We start from the raw sequence: 22,701 nt of genomic DNA on the forward strand, positions 1-22,701 counted from the left end.
GAAAGCTTCTCCCTCACTTGGAGCTGTGAGAATCCAACAAGGTGCATCCAGTGCTTAGCAAGGAACACTGAAGCATGGAAAGAGGTAAGTGGGAAGCTGGCCAGCAAGAGGGGAAAAAAAAAGTACTTTATTTCATTTATATTCTCCCTAAAGGCAGTCATTTGGAAAACAGAGCAGATCAGTTGCTACGTTTTATAAATTCCTTGGTGGAGGAGCAAGGAACTTTGAAAACTGGAAGTGGTAATTGCTTCAAAGTACTTTTACTTTGAGAAAGACAGCCGAGTGCCAGGTGGTGATGGCTGTATGGTGGTAGTGACAGCAATATCCTTTTCATTTTTTGTACTTTTTATCATTTTCCAGATTTTCTACATGAATAATCAGGGGGTGGGGAGTTCAGAAAAAAATGACCAAAGTCATTTTGATTGTGATACTTGTAGCCCCTGCTGCTGATGAGCAGGAGAGCAGGGGCTGATTAGAGACTAAGGGACACCCTTCCCCCCAAGGGCCACCTCCTCTGGATCTGTCACAGAGACCTTTAATTACCACTAACAAAATGGAATCCAACTTTCAGATTTTAGTGTCAGGAGCACCATCCTGCTATGAGTCTGGCTGCTTTAAAGGAAGAAGACTATTCATAAAGGGCAATGCCACTCAGAATCATTTTATCCTGTGAACATAATTTCTCCCTGATGATGAGTTCTGAGAGGCAGGTGTGGCCACATTTCATATCTTGGAGACTTTATCAGCAGTCATTAGAACTGGCCTAGTGGGCAGATTCTCTGGCCGTGTTTTTTAGGACTTATGAGTTGCTGGACTCTAAACTCAACCATGTATATTCCTATTTACTTCTCCTCTGAGCTGATCCCTGTTACCTCCAACTGAAGAGGAAAATAAAAATCAGAGAAATATAAAGCAAGCCCTGAAGCACCCATCACATAAACCTGATTAGGATCTGGGCCCTACATTTGAACCACCCTCTTATTTGGCCTCCCCTGAGCCAGCCTTGAAGCACTGGTAGTAAATCGCCATCAGGGACTTGAGGACTGGGAGATAATCTTTCCAGAGTGGATTCTCCATGCCTTTGCCAAAGCTTACCTGGGCCTGGCGCAGGGTCTGAAAAGTATTTAGTGTCCAGAAAGATTTGGGGATGCACAAATGAGCAGGAAATGAGTAGATGAGTAAGTGAAGGAATGAAGGGCTAGTAGCTCTCAGGTCCTATCTCCTGAGTCTACAGGAGAGAAGACCACGTATGTCCCTTCTGAAATGGCCCCTCAAGCTCAGAGAGAAGAGGAAACCAGGGCCTTGGAGGAGGCCCATGGCTACCTGGGAAGAAAAGCATCTTCCCAGACCATCCTGGGCCTGTGCTTCAGCCTCCTCTCCTCTAGATGGCGCTACCATGGGTGAGGTTTCTTCCTCTCTAGCCGTGCCCTCTGCCCCCACCATCTCCTTCCTTCCTGTTGGTGGCATAGAATGGGCACATACAGTTTATCAAGGAGCAGCACACATAAATTTGTTCCAGAGAGCACAGGCATGTGTGCAGATGACACCACCACCCTGGCCTTTCTGACAGAACACAGGGGAAGCAAGGGCTTGGCTGTTTTCTTAAAGTCAATGTGACCATCACCTTGGTTCATCTCCATTGTCCTCCCAAAGTCCATCTGCAGGTGACACCGAAGTGTACATGTATTCAGACCATTAAATACTGCTAAGAATGTTCTGGCATATGGGGCAAGCCCTCGGGGGGGTTCCAGCTTGGGTGCCTTCTCTTCCCCATCCTGCTAGGCCACGGGCTTGTTTGTGTGTTCGCCACATCTGGCCTTTATTTGAAACTCCACCTACCAGTATTTCATAGCACAGAATATCTTTCCTTATTAAATTCTCCTCTACATATTTTTTCCATAAAAACAGGCCCCCAAAACTACAAACCTACCTGTGGCTCTCAAAGTCTGTTTATAAACCTTTGGAAACCGTTTGCAATTCGTTAATCACATTTTCAAAGGAAGTTACAGATTATAGATACACTAACAATTGCCATACACAATGCCTCAGCCCCATAACGAGCTCCTTACGCGGAAGACGTGGGAGTCGTGGAGTTAGGGGACCTGGGATTTGTCCCAGGCCAAAGCTGCCTGGGAGAGGGGAGAGCTGGCCTGGGAGTTGGAGAGTTGAGAGTTGAGTTAGTTCTTTTTCTTGTCACTTGGGGGTGGGAAGGACGTAGAGGAGATCAGCTCAGCTCAGACACAGTAGTGTATCCTGGGGAGCCGAGGGTGTTTTATAAATCACATGTTCCCAAATAATCATTAAAATACCCAAGTTTGTGAATACTGCACATAAAATGGACTTTAGAAGCAGTTTATTTAAAAAGAAAATCAATAGAGGAATTAAATATATACAAGTTGGAACTCTGTTGAGTTCTTAATGCTTAAAACACAAGCCAGCTTGTGTGTATGTGTGTGGTGCTGGATATTGAACCTAGGCCTCATGCATGCTAGGCAAGCACTCTACCACTGAGCCATATTCCCAGCCCCACCTCCCTTTAAAAAATATATTTTAAAAAGAGAAGAGGATAACATGGGGAGGATATATTGATACATGTAACATCCATGGGTATAAAGATTTCAGGTCAGGCATAGCTTGATCCAGGTGTGTACACCTTATTTTCAGGACTCTTTTCATATCTTTTCTTTGTTTTCTCTGTGCTGGCTTCATTTTTGGAAACACTATATCCAAGTTGTGATAGAAATGGCCATAAAGTGTTCCAAACTCACATACAACTACCTTAGTTGTGCCCATGGATGGAGAACCCCTTTCCCCCAGATCATTCCAGCAAATCATCCCAGGTTGTATCTTGAGTCTCATTGGAATTGGCTTGGGTTAGGTACCCTCCTCCTCCTCCTCGTCTTCTTCTAAATGCAGAAAAGATCTAGGCAGATCCAGGCTCAGTATGCTATGTTACAGGGAAAAGATTTAGGCAGATACAGAATCAGTATGCTTTGCTATAGGGAAAATAATCTAGGCAGATCTAGACTCAGAATGCTACAGTTTGCTCACAGGCCTTGGTCTGTTTTATCTATACAATAGTCCACTGAATTTTCTTCTCTCCCCAAATTAATCACTCTGCTTCATTAATGTGTATAGTCTAAAGGAGCCCAGCTGTTAATTAAGACCCAGATGGAAAGTGTTTCAGACCCATTGTGCATACTGGTTAAACAGACAGTGTGGAAGGTCAGTGAAATGAAATTACAGAAACTTGCAGGAGTGTGGTGGCTCCTGGACAAGAGAGCTGGGAAATGTTTTATTCCATCCCTCTCTAATCACCTCAAGTTTCTAGACTAACTTTTTGGTGTAATGTATTGCATTTCTTGAATGGTTTTAAAAAGAATAAATACAGACATTTAGGAATGGTCAGAAGTGAAGATTCTGCAACCGGCTTTTGCCAAATGCCATCTAAAAGGTGCTGGGTGCTTTAGCACAGTCCGGATTTCTGCCAGGAGAGTCTTAAGTCTCAACCTGTAATATATACACCAGGAGGACACAGATGATTGTGATTGCCTGACACATCCTCTCCTACAAACATCTTTTGCCTGTCTGTTTTGCAGAAGAGTGGCTTGCAGAATTAGCAAATGGCCTCCCCCTTCCACGGAAATGTGATCTTAGCCATGACTCTGCAAGGAGCCTGTGTCTTCCCAAGAAGCGCCTGGCTCTCACCAATCATGCTAGCCACATGTTAAGAGTTTATTTTGTCCCTGGGAACGCGTTGTCATTTTACACACAATATCTCATTTCACCCTCACGTCTTACTTTTGCTGTAGAGGTCCTGTTATTTTTCCCTACTTTGCAATTGAGGAAGGGAGCTTAGAGGAGCTTGGCACCTTGTTTAGGGTCCCACTCCCAGTGTGACATGGGCAATGTGAAGTGGTAGGGCCTGCATGCTCTTTTCTTCTCACGAAAACTTGTCTGTGCTTTCTCTGAGGACAAAGGCACACTTGGTGTTCTAGATCTTGGGGTGTTTTTAAATTTCCTGAAACTGTGGTTAGAATAACCTGAGGCTTAGACATGAAAATTTAGCCAGAGGCTGGCGATGGGCAAGGTGTCTTCATACTGGCTATAGGATCTTATTTAACTTGCTAGATCCCTTTTCCCCATATGAATAATGGGCAAGAACAAAGGCAAAATTAAGGATGATAAACTGCAAATAAGTCCTTGGGAAGGAGTGGAGCACTGTTTAATTGACTTTATAGGCTTAGTGCCTAGCACTTTGAGCTTTCCAATAAATGTGTATTGAACAAAGGAGCACTTTGAAATGGCCAAAGGGAGAACTCTCCACCAAAATGAATGAATAAATGAACATTGGAGATCCAGCAGTTGGCTACCCAAGGAACCGTGAAAGTTCTGCCTTCAAAGTTCAAGATATGGGCTGCGGGCCCTTCTGAGGTGCCCAATAGCTGTCAGGAATGCTTCTGACTACATGGGAAATTGGGAGGCATTGGCACAGGTGACAGCAGAGGTCCAGAATGACTGACTGACTCTAGCTGCCCTCCATCATCACTCCCACCCAGGCCAGCTCCTCCCAGTGATCTCCCATTCCTCCTCAGAGAGGGAAAGCAAGCCTAGCTCCCTGACGGCCAGGGCTTCCATTCACACCAGAACTTTCCATCACAGGATCAACTGCGGTTATCATTTACAGTGAAGTCATTTCCCTTCCGCTTCATCTGGAGTGGATCTGATGTCATTACGGTGACCATGAACATGTGTTCATTGGACACCTTAGAGAGGGGACTGGAAGTGTGGTTGCTGGGGTGGTGAGAGCCCTATGATGCAGGTAGGGCAGGTAGGGAAACTCCTTTCTGACCCTCCAAAGATGGCTCAGAGTTCCTGAAATGCAGTGACAGGGAAGAAGAATGTGGGAAAACATCTGGCCCTGTTAGTGCTACAGTGTCTCGAGAGCCCCCTTTCTGGCCACTGTCCCCTACATTCCACTCTGGGCCGGGTTAGACTTGTTCAGTTCTATATATTGGTGATGCTTTCCCCTTCCTGCCTGGGTGCCTTTAGCAACTGTACCCACAGTAGCCAATCAGTGTCCAAAATCAGGCAGCCTGTGGCTTTGGGGTCCTAAAATATTTAGACTAACTCTGCATCTCAGAGTGTTGCCATTCAATCAAAAGATGACCATTCTGGAGACAGAAACAAGAACAAAAAAGAAAACAGTATCCCCACCAAAAAAAAAAAAAAAATGTATATATATTTTTTCCAGTACACCATTAGTCCTATCATCTGAACTTGTAAAGGGGTTGCTTATACTTAGCCTGCAGCAGAGGGCAGACTTTGCTACCTTATAATCACCCCAACCACCAACATTAAAGGCCTCGAGACAGCATGAAGGTCCAGACACAAGCATGTCCGGTCAGTAAAATGGTAGGCTGGCAGGGTGACTAACTCCAGTGATTTAGCAGGGGGAGACAAAAACCACTTCCCCGGTTATTAATGCACTCATCAGGTTTTCCAGAGAAATTCCCTAATGACCATTAAATCTGGCAGCGATTCCCAATACCCACATCTATTCCAGGCAAAGTAGCCACGCTTTGTTCAGCACCGTGGTGGCCCCGGGTGATAGCAAATGGAAGGTTTGGTGTGTCTGCAAAATATCACCAGGATGCAGAGTCCAACTCCAGCTGTGAGGATTGGTGTCTTTTCTTCCCACCCATGGAGTTTGGAGATAGGTTTGAGATGGTAGGATTATAAAGCATAAGTGGTTAGCACTAGGTTTTGGATAGATGTTTGTAAGTCCTTTCCTGGGTCATTTTATAAGCTTTGGAATAGAGAGGAAGTGTCTCTCCATTCCCTACATAACCCTCTCCAAGGAGGGATGAACTTTCCTTTGCCTCTGGTATTTTGGAAACAAAGGAGTCTGCTAGGTAGATTCATATCAAAGAATTGGCTTTTGTATCCCCTGGTGTGGAGGAAATATTCAGTCATCTGGGCTTGGCATTCTGGCCATTACAACCTTGAAGACTGTCACCCTGCGGGGTTTCTCTGTGACACCTGTTCACTCATAGTCCCCATCTGGGCAACAGGGCTTGGAAGATAAAGTTTGCCCTGGCTAATGATTTCATGGATATTTTTTTTTCTCTTCTTCCCAATGCTAGTATGAAGAAGGCAAAAAGCGAAGGAAACCTAATTACAGTAGTGTGGACCTCTCTGAGGTGGAGTGGGAAGACCGAGATGATGTGGTAAGTGATCTGTTTTGAAGCTACCTGGGGAGGGAGCTCGGTTGACTTGAGGCTGTCCCAGAAGCTGGACAAGAGACTCACCAGAGGGATACCTGGCCATCAGAGAGATGTGGAGACAACGGATCCTTTTATCATGTTTGGGGTCTTAGAACTTTCCTGCTGGTTTGTTGGACCAACTGCAGACAGGTCAGCCACCCACCTGCTTGAGCAGTCTGCTGACACTATTTCCTGCTGGACTCTGTTCCTCTCTGCTGTTGATAAATCCAGTCTTCTGCCCAGGGCACTTGATGGCACCTGTCATCTCAGGCAAGGCCTGGCTGAGCAACAGGAGACCCTGCCCGCTACAAAATCAGGGTGCTTACAGGCCAAGCAGGCAGGCTCCTAGGCCGCCAGAATCCATCTGTCTGGACTTCATGGGTTCAGTCCTTCTCTTTGAAGAGCAGCCCAGGGTTTTGCAGGCCTGCTTTCCTCCTGCGTGGTTGCCCCCCCTTTTCCCAAGCCTCCCTGGCCTCTCTCCCTGCTCCCAGCAGATACACTGCAACAGCACATGGTGCTTCCTCCCCACACACAGACAGCCTGGTACTGGATCAAAAGTTTTCCTTATGCCTCTGCCTTAACCCCGTCAAGTCTTCTTGTTACTTTCTCAATAAATCAGATGTGCTAGACGCAGCTGCCTTGGTGTGAATCCAGGCCGACTCTCTTTAATTCAATCATCATCTCCCAGGTGTCACCATCTGAAGCCTCCCCCCCCCCTTCCCTGTTTCATATGGTGTCTCTTTTCTCTGTCCTACCGTCCCAGATTTGTGTGGGGTCCTTCCTTAAGCCTCATCATTGACTTAGCATCCAGTCCTTCTCCCACTCTGCCCTGCCTTCCATTGCAATGTGGAGGAGAACCCTTTGAAATCCCAGGCAGGGTTCTTATGCTGCCTAGAAGCCGGGCCAGCCTCAAATCTCTCTTGCTGTGGCTCTCCTTCTTTTCACATCCTCTGTTCCCTAAACCACCTCAGCTAGCGTGGATGTCCGATTTTCTTTCTCCCCTCTAGAATGTAAGTCGTGTCTGTTTTAGAAATTTAACCCATTTTCTTCTCCATCTATACTAAATCTAGTTTCCACATTCAGACAGAGTAACATGCCAGGGCTCTGACATCATGTCAGTTCAGAGACCTGGTAGAGTTTGAGATCTTCTTGTTTCTTAAACATGGTTACCAGGATGCCGGCAGGTTCTCTGGATCATACCTGCATCTAGTGCGCACACCCGGCTTCAGCAGTGCGGAGGATGCAGGCTACCAGGGGTCTGCTCACCTCTACTGCTGTTTGTCTCCAGTGAGTGACTATGACCTCGGCCCTTCAGGGTTATTCTTGTTCATTGTGGAATTATCCCCAAGAAAATGAGATGATGATGATAATCCCTACTACAATTTTGGAAGATATAAATGTGCTTACCCTGCTACATGGTGGACAGGTGAGCATTCTGAGCAGCTGCCATGGTTGGTAATATCCTCATCCTGTTCTTGTGACCCTCTCATGAATCACTGTTCTATGGACTTACACTTTCTAACTTCTTGTCTCATGAGTCTTTGAAGAATACTGTCCATTGTGTGTGTGTGTGTGTGTATGTGTGTGTGTGTGTGTGTGTGTGTGTGTGTGTGTGTTTCCTTCTATCTTTACTTTTGCCTTTGCTTTAGTTTGGGTTTGTTTTGACCTCATTGGATCTTTTTGCTTTCTTTCCCAGAAGGCTTGAATCTTATCAGCTGCCCCATCCTGTCTTCTTTTCCATTTTAGTCAATAAGGAAGGCAAACTTGATTATTCTCATGCTTGCTTCAGAGTCCCACACTTGATTGGGCTTGCTGTAATCATCCCTCATACCCCAGAAAAATGTCAGTGAGCTAGTATCTCCCTTCTCTAATCACGGTTCAGAGAGCTTTCGATCTCCTCATTCCAATTTCCTTTCTCATTGGAATTGCAAGCATCAGTTTCTCAATTGCCTGTTCTCAGAGTGCCCACACCTCAAGCCAGCCCAGGGTTTTCTTTCTGCATAAACGGATCTTTAGTTAACTCTTTGGTTCAGGTCTTGTGTCTTGTCATCTTGGGAACATGGTACATTTGTAATGTGAATCCCTTTGTTCTCAGAATGTTTGACTTGGAGCCTTCTCCTCCTACTCTCCAGTCAACCCACATTTCTTCTTACCATGATGACTCCTCCCATGGAAAGTTCCCCAGAGGCTTCTTTTCCCTTGGGGATTTGCACCCTGATGATTGGGGAAATTCGGAATCTATATGAAGCATCTTTGGGAAGTCTTCACAGAATCCCTCATGTGTCTGCTGGTCTAGATCTGGCAAAGGCATATAAGCAGAGCCCACTGAGGAAGATGCGGCAGAGTCTGCCCAGCCGCAGAGAACTTGGAAGGAGAATTATACTCCTCTTGGACAACTAGGCTCTTGTTGAGTTTAATGACCACATTTATAGCATAGACCCTGCATACTTCCAAAAATGATGTAAGATCACATGTACTGTTAAGCATGTGCAAAATAGACTGGCTAAAATTAAAATAACAAAAGAAGAGAAAAAAAGAAAAGCCCATGCAGAATGGTATGAATGGGACTTCTGTCCCAGTTCACAGGATGAGTTAGGTGCTGGGTTAACAATACAGTAAGTAGGACAGATCTTTGGGGGACCCAATGAGTCAGCAGGGAACCTTGAGACATGCATGTTCCAGTCTGAATCACCAGTGCAGATCACCTCTGGAAAGAAAAATTATCTTTGGTGTTTATCCTTGGTTATAAATTCCCAGACATGGCTGAAGAAATTAAGGATGGGGTTTGGTGTCCCCACTTCCCTGCATTACATTTTAGTCATTACCAACATTTCCACAGTGAACATGATTATTTCTATAAATAGAGAATACTCATATGAGTAATAATAGCTACCATATATAGCTACGGGCCAGTAGTGTTCTAAGTACCATGGATGTAGGAACACATGTATTTCTCATAGCAATTCTAGGAAGTAGGTGTTTTTGCTATCTCCATCTGACAGGTAAGGAACCCAAGACAGACAATTGGTGCAGTGGTCCCAGGGGACCTGACATGGATTCCAGCTCAGGCAGTTCAGCCCTCAAGTTGTGTTGTTGACATGATTGCACCATAGACAGAGCCCTTGAGTCTTGAGTCTTTGTGTTTCAGTACCTCATGGCAGATGGGTTTTTGTCCCCTGATTAATGCAGAGAAGATGGGACCTTGCACATTGTGGCTGTTAGACAATGTTTGTCCACATGGTATTGTGAATCCTGCCCCACGAATTCTGCCTGAAGTCCCTTCAGTTGAGTCATAAGCCTTTTCCTCCTACTCCCCAGTCAACCCACATTTCTTCTTACCATGATGGCTCTCATGGAAAGTCCCCCCACCCCCAAAGTCCCTTAAACCTCTTGTCTTGGGGCATATTTCCGAGATTTTCAGCCACATATTGCATTTATCTACATACTCTCTCCAGTGTCTCTACAGCTCATGTTTGAGCCCTAGACCCCCAAACCAAAGCCAACCCTAAGAACCCAGGTTGATACATGATGGGGCAATTTTGTGGTTGAGGCGCCCCATGCCCAACTATGTATGTGTCCATGTGCTGGTTGAATACTTGCTTGAGAATGACAGAGCTATTTATCCACTGCATCTCCCTTCCCTTTAATCTCTCAGCCTGGCCAGGTGGCATGTCATTAGGGGCTTGGAAGTACAGTCTGCCTGTGCACTGGGAAGGGTGAGGCTCCTGTTCTAATGTGGACAAGGAGCCACCATTAGGAAAAGGAGCTATCATTATGTAATTACGCACACAACCTAAGGTGGCCATTGGCTCTCCAAGGGAAGCTTCCCTAATGAGCTCTGCCTGGGAGGTAAGGGCAGAAGGCTCAAACTGGAACTCGAGTGCAGCCTGCATCTGTAACGTGCTGTCAGGAAAAATGGGTGCTGTGATGGGTTTGGAGTCTGATGGAGATGAAGATTCCCCAGGGGCTCTAGAGAAGGATGTCAGAACTGGGTAACAGAGGTGGAGGTCCCAGACTGAGGAAGCTGGCCATGCAGGTAGTTTACCATTCTGGAGGAGGTTTTAACGGTGACCATTCTGTGGCAAAAGATGCTTCAACGTCCACTGTGTCATCACACTTGTAAGTGATTGATGCCTGATAGGGAAAAATGAAGCTACCCCGTATCACTGACGCCCTCATTTGCCTTTTTTTGCCTATGTGTGAAGTTGAACATCGGTGGATGTGATTTTTAATGACTGTATAGTATGCTAACATATGGACACACCAAAATTCATTTGGCAATTTTCTTCTGCCAGGACATTTGATTTTTCCAGTTGTGCCCTGTTGAAGATCCAGGTAGTGGAAAGTTCAAAGGATATTCAGACAACCCTGAGTAGCACCATTAATCATGTTTTTCTTCCCCTTAGTGAGGATGGACTGTGCTGCTGTTCTCCATCACTCTTGCCTGCCCCCTGGGTGCCAGAGCCCTCTTGGAATATAGGGATGCCACTGACTGACCATGTAATTCTGGGCCAACTGGTCCTCTTCTCAAGCCCCAGCATCCTCAGGTAGAAAAGGGACATTTCTAGAATGTTCCAATCTCACAATGCTATATGTTCACAGACAGTCTATTGAAAATCTGCCAACCCCGCTTTCCTCCTCTGGCAATAAGGAAAGAAAAGCACTTTTCCAACAGTCCTGGATCCACAGGACTTGGAGCATATGGAAGAGCCTACAGGGAAGTTAAAACCACAGACTAGGGAATGGTCAATTTTGAAAACTTTTCTTTGATTAAAAAAAACTAGGAATAATAAGATACTTTTTATATTAACGTCAAAATATGTAATTTTTCCCAAGTACTTTTTTCCTCCCGATTTGAGAAGCAGAGGTTACAAGTTTGGGCTCAAAGTTTGGGCCAAGTTTCTTAACCCAAGTCTCAGGTTCCCCCCATGTCAAATAGGGATGATAATTAAGACAATTTTGCAAGTTTTAAAAATGGAACCCAACACCTAGATCTCAGGAAATAGTCTCTATCAATAACATGTGCTCCAGGAGAATCTGATGACCACAGCTTTTAACAGAACCCTAGGATCCCTGTGGTCTGGGAATCTTCGCTCAGGGACACCTTTGACAGAATGAAGGATAGCTGAAGAAATTGAGAGGTCAGAGGACAGCTGGGATGTGTCAGTGGCAAAACTTGAACCTTGCTATTCAGGGTTGGCTTTCTCCTTCTCAGTCTGTGTCAACTCGCAGGTGGCCAAGAGCAGCCGTTTTCAACCTGGGGAGTTAGGGATGAGGTCACCAAATCCATTTAGTGGTTACTGAGCAGCAGCAGAGAAAAACAATGGAACCTACTGAAACAGGAGATGTGGAGGGCATCGTGGATGTATTTCTTATAGGGTTATATGTCACAAAAGTTTAAAAAGCATAGATTAGAGCTTGGGTGTCTGTACCAATCAAAAAGGTGCTTGAATCCTATTCTTTAAGCTATGGCAAGGTGTCCAACACCACACTGGGAGAGTGAGGAGGATGATAACTTAAAGGAAGATGGCAAAGGTATCTGCTGGTGATGGTGGTGATGATGGTGATGGAGAGTAGTTAATATCTATTGATCGCTTAGCATGTTACCAGGAACTCTTCTAACCACCAACCCATCTGATCCTCCCTATAACATTATGGGATGGGTGCTGTCATTGTGTTCCATTTTTCAGAAGGGGAAACTGAGGCACGGAAAAGGTAAGTAATTTGCCCAAGATCATAAAGTTCTGGCTGCACGGTCCGTTTCTAAGCTACAGTGCAATCGTGTCTCACAACTACATATTCAATAAGGTTAACCTGCTTTCATGATTGTTTTTTACAAGAGCAGGACTGTGACCCTGACCTTGGGCCCTCCCAGGCTGCCTGCCTATTGTTCTGTGCTACTGGGAGTGGGGGGTGGGGCTGTACAGAGAGAGGGGCTTACCTAATCTCTAACTCGCCTGGGGAACGTTGAGAGGGGAAGGTCCCAAATGGCTTTAGGCAGGCACCAAGAAAGAGAAGAAATGAAAACCATGTTAAAGATAAATTGAGGCATTCTTAAAAAGTTAGAAAGTAGACTTAATTAGGACCAGCTCTCCCCCATCCAAAACCACAAAAAGTTAAAAATGGGAAAATATTTCCAGAAATGCCCATTATGTGTTGTTAAAAAAAAATATCTAGAGTCAAATATATGTTTTATTTTATACATGCCTCCAGCGAAAAATTATGCTTTTACTCTTTCTCACAGAAGATGGGGGGAATGTGAACCCAAATCTAGACAGCCCCGAATCCAATTTAGGTGTCTTGCAAACGTCGCAGTTTTCTATCGGTCAGATCTTAACTCAAGCTCCTCAAAGGAGAAAAGAGGGGGGAAAGGATAAAGGACTGAGACTTGTGCTAGGAAAGAGGTTTTCCTGGCGGGCTGTGGCTTGTCAGTTTTTGCTCCTGTCCCATTAAATAGCCTTGCCTGTCGGGTCCCGTTGGTGCCCACGATGGCACATCTTTCATCCCGGCGTCTGCTGTCCTCCTCTGAACTCCTGGAAGGGCCACACATAATTAGGTGAGGTCAGCCAGAGGTGGGGGAGGACAACCTGACTCTCTGTTCCTAGATGGGACCTCCAAAAATCAGAGACTGGGTTGCCCCCACACACCCCCATTCACTGCGCTGTCAGCAAGGCCATTAATTGACTGGGATTTCTCAGCCAGCGTTTGAACATGATTCATGCTATAAAAAGCTAATCCCTGTCTTCCAAATGATGGGTCTTTTGTTTTTATTTTCCCCTTAAACTACTGGGTAGGAAAATGTTTTTAACTTGATTATCTTTGGGAAAAAAAAATGATTTCTTCGTGACTATTCAGTACCCTTTGTGATAATGGGACTTGTTCCCAGGGATGCTCTTGCATGAGTGTTTTATCGGATTGCTGGGAGTCCATTCTTTGGCTCTCTAGGGATGAACCTGCCTGGCAGGGGCTCTTTTGTCCCTATCCTGAGGTTCCCTCCGGGACCCCAAATTGAAGTTGAAAGTCATTTATTCATTGATGTTGGCCTCTCTCTGGCTGTACAAGGGTGTTTATCCTGTTTTAAAGATCGGCCAACAATATGCTGCCCAACCGGCAGAAGCACCCCGGGTTGAGTGGGAATCTCATCTCTGTTTTGCACAAGCCATCAAAAGTGCTCAAACTAAGGATTCGAGGTGTGCACAACCCAGGAAAGAACTAACACCCAGATTTCCTTTTATCCTCTTAGTTAAGAAACGCCATGGTGAATCGAAAGACGGGCAAGTTTTCCATGGAGGTGAAGAAGACAGTGGACAAAGGGGTACATTTTTCTCAAACATTCTTGCTGCTTAATTTAAAACAAACTGCTGTGGAAAAGAAAATAGCTTTGAAAGCTCTATCTGGAATAAATATCTTTCGCCGAGATCATTTTTCTCTTGTCTTTACTTATCTCAGACGAGATTCATGTAGTACCGTTAACCTGATCATAGCGTGTCCATTTATTTTTATTGATTTCTGAAAAAAAAAAAACCGTCACCTAGCCGACTAACCGTGTTTTTCTTTTCTCTACGACTTTTTTTTTTTTGTTTTCTTTCAATCTAGAAACGGGTTTTGGTGATGACAAATGACTACTATTATACAGACATCAAGGGTACCCCTTTCAGGTAGAGCTGACCATAATACATGGACATTCCATCAGACCCATCAGTGTGTTTGTACAAAACCTGCTGACGCTCTCAGAGCTCATCATCTGAAGATAACAAACACCCTGCCGAAAGGCTGGAAAGAGTGAGGAAGGGGCTTTTCCCAGGCTGCTTGGTCTTTATGTTCCAGAAGGGGGAAGATGGTTCAGGCTCACCCAGGAGAGCTCATTCAATTGGTCATGGCTTTGCATTTCATTACTGAGCAAGAAAAAATAAAATAAAAAGTAAAAAAGCTTTGGGGTTTCCCATGAAGGGTGGAGACCAGTTCAGAGGGGTTATATCAACGTCCTCCACCATCTAACTCGCTGCCTCCTGGGTCCAATTTTGCCTTCCATTCTCATGACTCAAAGACAATCCTTCAAACCCAGAGGTAGCATCTCATCCGTACATGTTGTGCTTCTGTTTTGACTTCTCTGAACTGTCCCCCTGTTGCTCGTCTACCTTTGATTCCTGTTGTCCCTCTGTAACAGTCCTGAAAAAAAAAATTGGTTTTGCCTCATTGCCTGCTTTCAGATGCATATGTAAGCCTTCTAAAGTCGTCTGCCACTATTAACTTGGTGTTGTGACATAGTTCCTAAAAAGAAAAAAAAAAAAAATCATCTCACCCATGCTCTTTCCTTTTTCCTGCACTGGTATCTGGCAGAGCTAAGGAGAGAAAGAGTTTACTGTCTCTATAGAGTAATCTGAAAAGTAAGTTCCAGCATCACTGTCGCAGGCTGCCAAGGATCAAGGGCGGGTTCCATGTGGAACCAGAGCAATCAGGGAACTCATGAGCTGCTAAGCGAGTGTGCCAAAGGAAGAGACTGTGTTTCTAAAACAGAGTCTCTGACTTTAGGCAAAAAAAACAGAAAGTTGCTTAAATCGAGCCAGCAAGAGTGTGGAAAGCTTATGGCCCAGAGAGAGGCCTGGGAACAGAAGCCCACAACCCAATCATGTGGCTGCCCATTAGCAATAATGAGGACTTTTCTTTTTGTCCTTGAGAAAGGGTCGATCTTCTCTAGTCCCAAACTTTCAGATTCTGGAAAGACCCATCTCTGGCTGCATGTAGGGCCTTGGAGTATAAGGTGGTAGCAAGGCGCAGGGTACGTGGCCCTTGCGTGGCCCTTGGGAGGACATCCCAGAGAAGGACTTGCCCCAGGGGTGAGCTGCTGGCCACACGTTTTGAAAATACCAGGGCGGCCAATGGCTGCTGGCATTTCCAATCAGTAATGTCTTTGAAGCAGTTGCTCCAACCTAAGAAAAACCAACACCCACTATAATCAGTGAGGTTTTTGAAAGTAAACTGTTGGAAAAAATTGTTTACAGAACATGAAATGGAAACGTGAAAATGGAAAATTTAAAAAATTAAAAAAGAGAGAGAGGGAAAAAAAAAATGTTAGGCCGCAAGTCTATTCCGGTCGATGCCATGGTCTTCAAGGTCTGCTTTGTTTCTCTGCACAGTTTAGGTGTGGCGCTCTCCAGAGGCCATGGGAAGTATTTCTTTCGGGGGAACGTGACCATCGAGGAAGGTAATGTGCTACTACTGCCTTGGCTGGTCTTATTCTGTGGTGTGGGAGGGAGGGAGGGCCGGGAGCCAGCTACAAGTTAGCTGAGGAACTTGTTCATGGTTCAGACCTCTGCCTCATCCCTTATGCATTTGACTCAAACCTTTGCTCCCTGGTTGCTCTGCCGTTGTTGCCAAAATCACCTGGATTTCAGAATGGGCGGGAACCCCATAGAGGGGCGGCCTTCCTGATGACTGAATTGATCTAGGTTCTATTTGAATTCACAAAGTTGCGAGGGCAACTCATAGGGATTGTTCACCAGCTATATTTTACCTAAAGATCAGTGCCAGGAGCAATAGAAATTAATGCAAAAACTCAAGCCCTGGTTGGTGGATGTGGGAGCATGAGGACAGAGGTGTATGCAGTTAAGCCACAGATTTCACTTGAGTTTCATGGCAGCCCTGGCCCAAAGGCCAATGTGACCATTGGGATGATTTACAGATGCAGAGAGAGGAAGTAGCACCTTGTGGTTCTCTGAGCTTCCCGTCTCCATAAAGCCTCAGCGCACAGTGACTCCGGTAAACAGTAGCGGCTGTGGCAACTCTGCAAACTGTAAAATCGCTGCCACGCACATACTGTCCTTTTCATCTCCCAACAGCCCACGAGTTCAAAAAAGTTTACCTTCCCATGATCATGAGCATGTGGGGAGGGCTGGACATGGGCTCTGGAGGACTCTGCTCCCTGAGGGACCCTGAGTGAGTCACTTGCCCAGCCTGGGCGTTAGGTCTTGAATCTTCATGGAGAAGGACTAGACCAACAAGGTTTCTGGGGGTTCCAGGGAAGGCTAGGAATAGGGAGGTCAGGTCCAAGCCAGGTTTTCATTGGTTAGAACTGCATACAAATGAATGCAGTAAATTTCTCATTCAGACGATGGATGGAGCAGGGAGTGGGGAATGTGAGGGTCCCCAAGACACCAAATTCCATAGGTGGCTTTCTGGTTTCCTGCCGATTGTCCCTGAAACATCCCCAGGTGTTGGGTTTTGTCTCCCTGGTGACCGTGAGATCTTACAGAATGAAAAGACCAGAGTAGAGGAGCTCACTGGGCAGAACCCAGTTTGTGCCCACCACAGAGATAATTATGTGGCCTCTTATTTAAGTCAGCTTTTTCACCACTGTGAGTAACAGAACTGACCAGCACCATTGTAGAGGAGGAAAAGTTTATTTGGGGCCTCACTGTTTCAGAGGTCTCAATCCATAGACAGCCAGCTCCATTCCTTGGGACTTGAGGTGAGGCTGAACGTCATAGCGGAAGAGTGTGGTGGAAAGAAGCGGTTCACAGGATGATCAGGAGCAGAGAGAGACTCCACTCACCAGCTACTAACATACCCTAAAGCCATGCCTCCCGTGACCTACCTCCTTTAGTCACACCCTACTTGCCTTCAACTACCACTCAGTTAATCCCAGCAGGGGATTAACTCACTGAATTAATTCACTGAATTAAGGATCTCATAACCCAGTCATTTTCCCTCTAAGCCTTCTTGCATTGTCTCACACATGAGCTTTTTGGGAACACCTCACATCCAAACCATAACACCTCTCTTCCCAGAGACTCCCAAGAAGAAACAGGCAACTTTGTCATTTGGGCAAGATACCCTATAGGAAGCGTTCTTGGAGAGTATATTTTAACATCTAGAATTTTCTGGCTTTATAAGCTGTGTGGCTCTGTGGACATTCACTGCCCAATAAACACAAAAATTCATATCTGAGCCATCCGAGGTAAAACAGAGAGAACTCGAAGTCGGAACTACAGGAGAGGTCGCTAACAGATGACGTGGATCTTCTATGTCCCCTTAGTCACTCTGAAAAATGTGGACCTGTCCCTCCCTTCCTTTCTCTGTTTTCTCTCCCTCCCTCTCCAGTCCTCTCCCCATCTCTCATCCTCTCTCTCCTTCCCCCATGCCCCCCACACACAGTTGTTTTGCATTGTCTTTTGGATCATTTTGGGGGGTCACTATCTTGTTCCTATATGTCCCATGGCTGTTCAGCTCTGTGGACACATAGAGAGGATTTCAGAGCTAACTCTAACCACCAGGCAAGAAATTAGTGCATGAATGCTCCTCAGCAAGGGGGAGAGTGGTTATCCACACAAATGAGGACAGATCTTCCTCTCTCTGTTGGTCCTCTGTAAATACAGGCCGCCCAACCCTGCCAACTTGGCTGAGTAACAGACTCCAAGAGAGCTGCTTCCCCTCAGGCTAACTAGGAGAGGGTCTCATAATCTCCAAGAGCCATGGCATGACCAGTGTTCTCTTCTGTTCTTGGAAAGGGAAGGAGTTCTCTGGACAAGGCAACCACAGTGGAATAGGTTCTTCCATCAGGAACGCTTCCCTGTAGAATGTAGGAATTTTCCATATGCCTTGCCAAGGCCAGATTCTACCAAGATGGTGCCTTGGTGGACTTGGCTCGAAAGTCTGTGGGGTCATGACCTTGCCTGAAGCTGTGCACTGGGATCCACCTGTGGGAACAGTGTCTCTTCTGGATCTCCTTGAATACTTTTTTTTAATCTTTTATGTGCATTATACACAAAAAGTGTTTTTAACAAATTACAGCTTATGCCGTTACGGTTGATAGTAGCAATCATCAGCAGATATGATGTTGTCAGAAGGACTGAAGCCAGAAGTGAGGGAATTAGAGAACAATTACATTTCTTTGGTGCCTAGGAACTCAGAGGAAAAGCAATAAAATAAAGTGTTCCTGAGTTGAATCCCTGGTACCAAAAGAAAAAGAAAAGAAAGAAAAAGAAATATTCCAGGAAGGAATAGATCCACCTGAAGGCCTTTGTACCTGTTATTCCTTTAAGAAGCATTCTTCTTGCTGTCTGCATATGTATTTCTCTCTCCTTCTTCAGATTTTGCTTGAAAGTCACTTTCTCCGGGAAGCCTTCCATGGTCACCACAATCAAAAAAGGAACTCACTCTCTCTTAACCTTGTCAACCTGTGGCCCTTCTTATTTTATCCCATACACTCTTTTCCTTCATATCCCTGACTCTACCAGCTGACTTGCTGTATATTTTAATCTCAATTTTATCTACTTATCTTTTTTCTGTCTCTAAATTTTAAATATCATTAAGGTCGTGATTTTTGTTTCATTCCATGATATATTCTTGGGGCCTAGAATAGTATCTGGTGTAGAGTGGTTTCTAAGTAAAAATATTGAAGGAAAGAAGGAAGAAAGAAAAGGAGAGAGGGATACCAGAGAGGGAAGAAAAGATATCCGGATGGCTGGATTGTCCTCAGGATACACTACTGTCCCATTCAACTATCTTGTGGAGTTCATGAGTTATGTGGTATTACCTGTGACGTGTAGTTGATATAAATCAGAGTTGATATGACATTTCCAAGTTTTGGGTTAAAGCCTGATGTTCCATCTTATTATTATCCACTTCCTTAAAATCAAGTGGGAAATAATTGACAATTAATTTGTAAAAACAGAATATTTAAAATAAAAAAGCAAATCTCAAAAATATCAAGTGAGATTGTGCAGTGATAGGTCAACTATTTCACTATTATTTTCTGCATACATATTTGAGAAGGAAATTGGAGACCTGAGTGTGGTGAGATACTCTTAGTCATTTGGGAAATGGGCTTCCTCAAACAGGCTATAAGCATCATAGAAGTGCCTGAGGGTGTCACTCAAAGTACAAGTCTACTGATAGCCCATTGAAATCAAGGCCCATGAAGATGCAAATAAAACCAGGGACTTCACAACGTGTCTTAGCCCATTTCATGTTGCTATAACAGAATACCTGAGGCTGGGTGCTCTTTTTGAAGTAACAAGTTTTATTAGCTCACCGTTTGGGAGACTGAAAGTCCAAGATTGGGTGGCCTCCTTTGATGAGGGCCTTCTGGCTGTGAAATAACATGGCCGAGTAGCAGAAAGGGGAATCACACATGCAGTCAGGGCACCTGTGCACTTGAAGAAGCAAGAGAAGGAGGAGGGATCAAGCTCAGTCTTTGCTCCTGTGGGAACTAACCCAGTCCTTCAAGAACTACATTATAATCCCTCCGAGGGTGTGTTCCAATGATCTAATCACATTCCACGAGGCCCCACCTCTCATTATCAGTGCACTGGGGACCAAGCTTCCAGCACATGCACCTTGGGGGGGGGGGGAACCCTAGCACAGAGTTAAGGTGGTCTGGAACATTCTATAAAACCTTCCGGATTCCCTGAAAACCCCAACACCCCTCACTACCTTCCTAGACATATGACTCACTTTGTAACAACTAGCAATTTTTGCTGGTCAAAAGCAGTTGAGTAGTGACCATTTCATATGGTTCAACCTATAATTTCACCCTCACAAGTAGCCATCAGCTAGGGACGATTATCATTCCTGCTTTGCACATGATGAAGCGAACATTTACTGAAATACAGTAACCTGCTAACATCACAGAGGAATGAAGTGGTGGAAGCCAGTTCCCATCTCGGACTGCCTGGGACTCCAGAGTTGGTGTCTCTAAGTTGGCCCTCCTTGGACTCACTTTAAGGCCTTAAGGTTTCCCTGGGGTGTGTGGCCAGGGAAGGTGGCAGTACTGGCAGAGCAATGTGGAGACGGGGAGAGAGAGTTGCCTGGACAAGTTCTCTAACTTGACCCCTTTGTCTGGAATACCCATTCCCAGACACTTTTGAGAGTTAATGTCTACCCTTGACCCACCCCACAGCCTTACCCTTAAAATATTTGAAGCACACAGGAGGATGAGAGGGGACTTTGCTTGTTCATTAGCCCTTTCTCCTTGACTTCCAGGCCTTCATGACTTGGAACACCCCGATGTGTCCTTGGCAGACGAATGGTAAGAATTCAACTGTCCTTCCTCTTCATTGGGCAACTGTTATCTGTTGCTTTCTTTGCTTTCTAGTTTTTTTTTTTTTGTCCTGGTTCAGAAGCAAAGGAAGAAGCAGTGACTATTCCTATGCGCTTGTTCATGTTCTCAGGTCCTACTGCAACACAGACCTGCACCCGGAGCACCGACACCTGTCTCAACTAGAAGCTATCAAGCTCTACCTCAAAGGCAAAGAGCCGCTGCTGCAATGTGAGTGCGCATTCAAAACGCCCTCTACGCGCATGGGTGGGCGCGAGGGGATGGGGTCTGAATTCGAAACCATGGCTTGCCTCAGTTCTCAGTGAAGCTGCCCTTTGGCATGGACTCCCAGTCACATTAAACCCAGCCAAGTATCTGCTTTCTGTAGGAGCAGGAGGAAAACTATAGTTTAATGAAGGTGGCATAGTTCTAATCCTGGTTTGACTCTTTGCATTAGGTTTGTCTCCACAATTGAATGGGATGGAAATGTCACCCCTGGGAGGGGACGATCAGATCAACTCAGCTGCCCGGGCGCGATGGTGCACGCCTGTAATGCCAGGGGCTCAGGAGGCTGAGGCAGGAGGATTGCGAGTTCAAAGCCAGCCTCAGCAACTTAGCTAGCTGCTAAGCAACTCAGTGAGGCCCTGTCTCTAAATAAAATACAAAAAAGGGGCTGAGGATATGGCTCAGTGGTTGAGTGCCCCTGAGTTAAATACTGGGTACCACAAAGAGACAGACAGACAAACAGACAGGAGGAGTGGGGTTGGGGTGCTCAGCCAGTTGCCTTATTTTACAAATGAGAAACCAAGGTGGAAAATAGGATTATTTCCTGTAAATCCATAATCTAGGTCTCCTGGCTCTCTTGAGAGGGCAGCTACAACCCACCCATGTTGCTTGTCATGACAGCTAGATGCTCTTCTTCCTTTCCTCCACCAGGTGTCCTTTGGGTGGGTGGGTAAGAGGTGACCAATGGCTGTGCCCAGAGGCAGAGGGGAGAAGCAGCAGGTCTGGATGCTCCCTCAAGACAGGAGTAGACCCTGTACAATCACAAGATAGCCCCAGCAGCTGCAATGTGGGTGGAGAAGCCACCCCCACCCGGCCCCAAATAAGCATGGCACCTGTTCCCCCTCTCACAAACATCCTTTATTCAATAATGTGAAAAGTGCATGACGTGTCATCTTAGGCGATCCCCACAGCAATTCCAGACACTAAACCACATAGGATGGAATGGGTTTATTTTGGGGGATGTGCTCTGGGAGGGAAAGGACCAGATGGACCTCGGAGAAGTTCACTTTTTCATTTCATTTTAGTTTTTAATGATATATTCTTCAAAACCAAAAGCATCGAGATAATGTGAAAAGTACAATTTTTAGTTGCCAGTCATTTTCTTAATAATTTGCCATATTTGCTTGATGTACTTTTTTTTAAGGATTTTTAAAATTTTTCCATTTTTAGATGACATGACAGTCAAGTATATTTTGACATATTATACAAACATGGAGTCTAACTTCCTATCCTTGTGGTTGTACATGATGTGGAGATATACTTGTCATCACCAATTATTGAAGCCCCTGTATAACCCTTCCCTGCCCTGTCCCGTTTCCCTCCCAGAAACAATGGCCTTTCCATACGTGTTCCTCATTTTCATGTACTTTATTCTATTAGTACACAGAAAGATATTCCTAAGAAATATATACTATTTTCATTATTCTTCACATTAAACATTTATACAGATCTAAAATCCCAAATGCTCTAAACCTGAAGCTTTTCAAGCACCCATGTGATGCGCCACAAGTGTAAAATAACATTGTGAAACTTGGTTTCATTCCCAAGTTTGTTAAAGATGTGACATAAAATTATATCCAGATTATTTGTATGAGATACACATGAAAGGTGAATGAATTTTATGTTTCCACTTGGGTTCTGTTCCCAACATATCTCATTACGTACACACAAATATTTCAAAAATCTCCCCAAATCTGGAATCTGAAACACTTCTGGTGCCAATCATTTCAGATAAGTGATATTTCATCTGTGTCTATAATATATGGTATGATATTCTACGAATCACTACACACAGTTATAATACGTATATTTGCTTCTATGCATCATGTTTTTAAAATTTATTCGTGTTGCTCTTTTATCTCTATTCTGTTTTTTTAAATTATTGTGTGGAAATCCATTACATAACTGTATAATTTATCCATTGTCTTTTAGATGATGATTGAAGTTGATTCCAATTTTTGTTTTAAAGCACAGCTCCTTTATCTTTTGGGCCCCAGCCTTGATGAAGACTGCCGGCCCCCTGAGATTATTGGGTGCTGTCCCTTGCAGAGGGATCAGAGAGTTCTAGAACACCCACCCCCAGACTCATGATCTCCCTTTACTCCTTGACCT

At 44.9% G+C, this 22,701-nt stretch overlaps 1 protein-coding gene across 1 annotated transcript in view; it reads left to right on the forward strand.

The window, feature by feature from the left end:
- Positions 1-22,701, forward strand: part of Cacna2d3 (calcium voltage-gated channel auxiliary subunit alpha2delta 3) — an 882,565-nt gene that overhangs the window by 676,025 nt on the left and 183,839 nt on the right. Inside the window, exons 18-23 of the mRNA XM_026388626.2 lie at positions 6,147-6,230; positions 13,510-13,581; positions 13,863-13,924; positions 15,404-15,471; positions 20,250-20,295; positions 20,438-20,535. Of these exons, the coding sequence (XP_026244411.1) occupies positions 6,147-6,230; positions 13,510-13,581; positions 13,863-13,924; positions 15,404-15,471; positions 20,250-20,295; positions 20,438-20,535 (430 nt within the window). The remainder of the gene's footprint in view (positions 1-6,146; positions 6,231-13,509; positions 13,582-13,862; positions 13,925-15,403; positions 15,472-20,249; positions 20,296-20,437; positions 20,536-22,701) is intronic.

The sequence above is a fragment of the Urocitellus parryii genome, chromosome 3 (assembly GCF_045843805.1).
Source record: "Urocitellus parryii isolate mUroPar1 chromosome 3, mUroPar1.hap1, whole genome shotgun sequence".
Classification (NCBI taxonomy): Eukaryota; Metazoa; Chordata; class Mammalia; order Rodentia; family Sciuridae; genus Urocitellus; species Urocitellus parryii.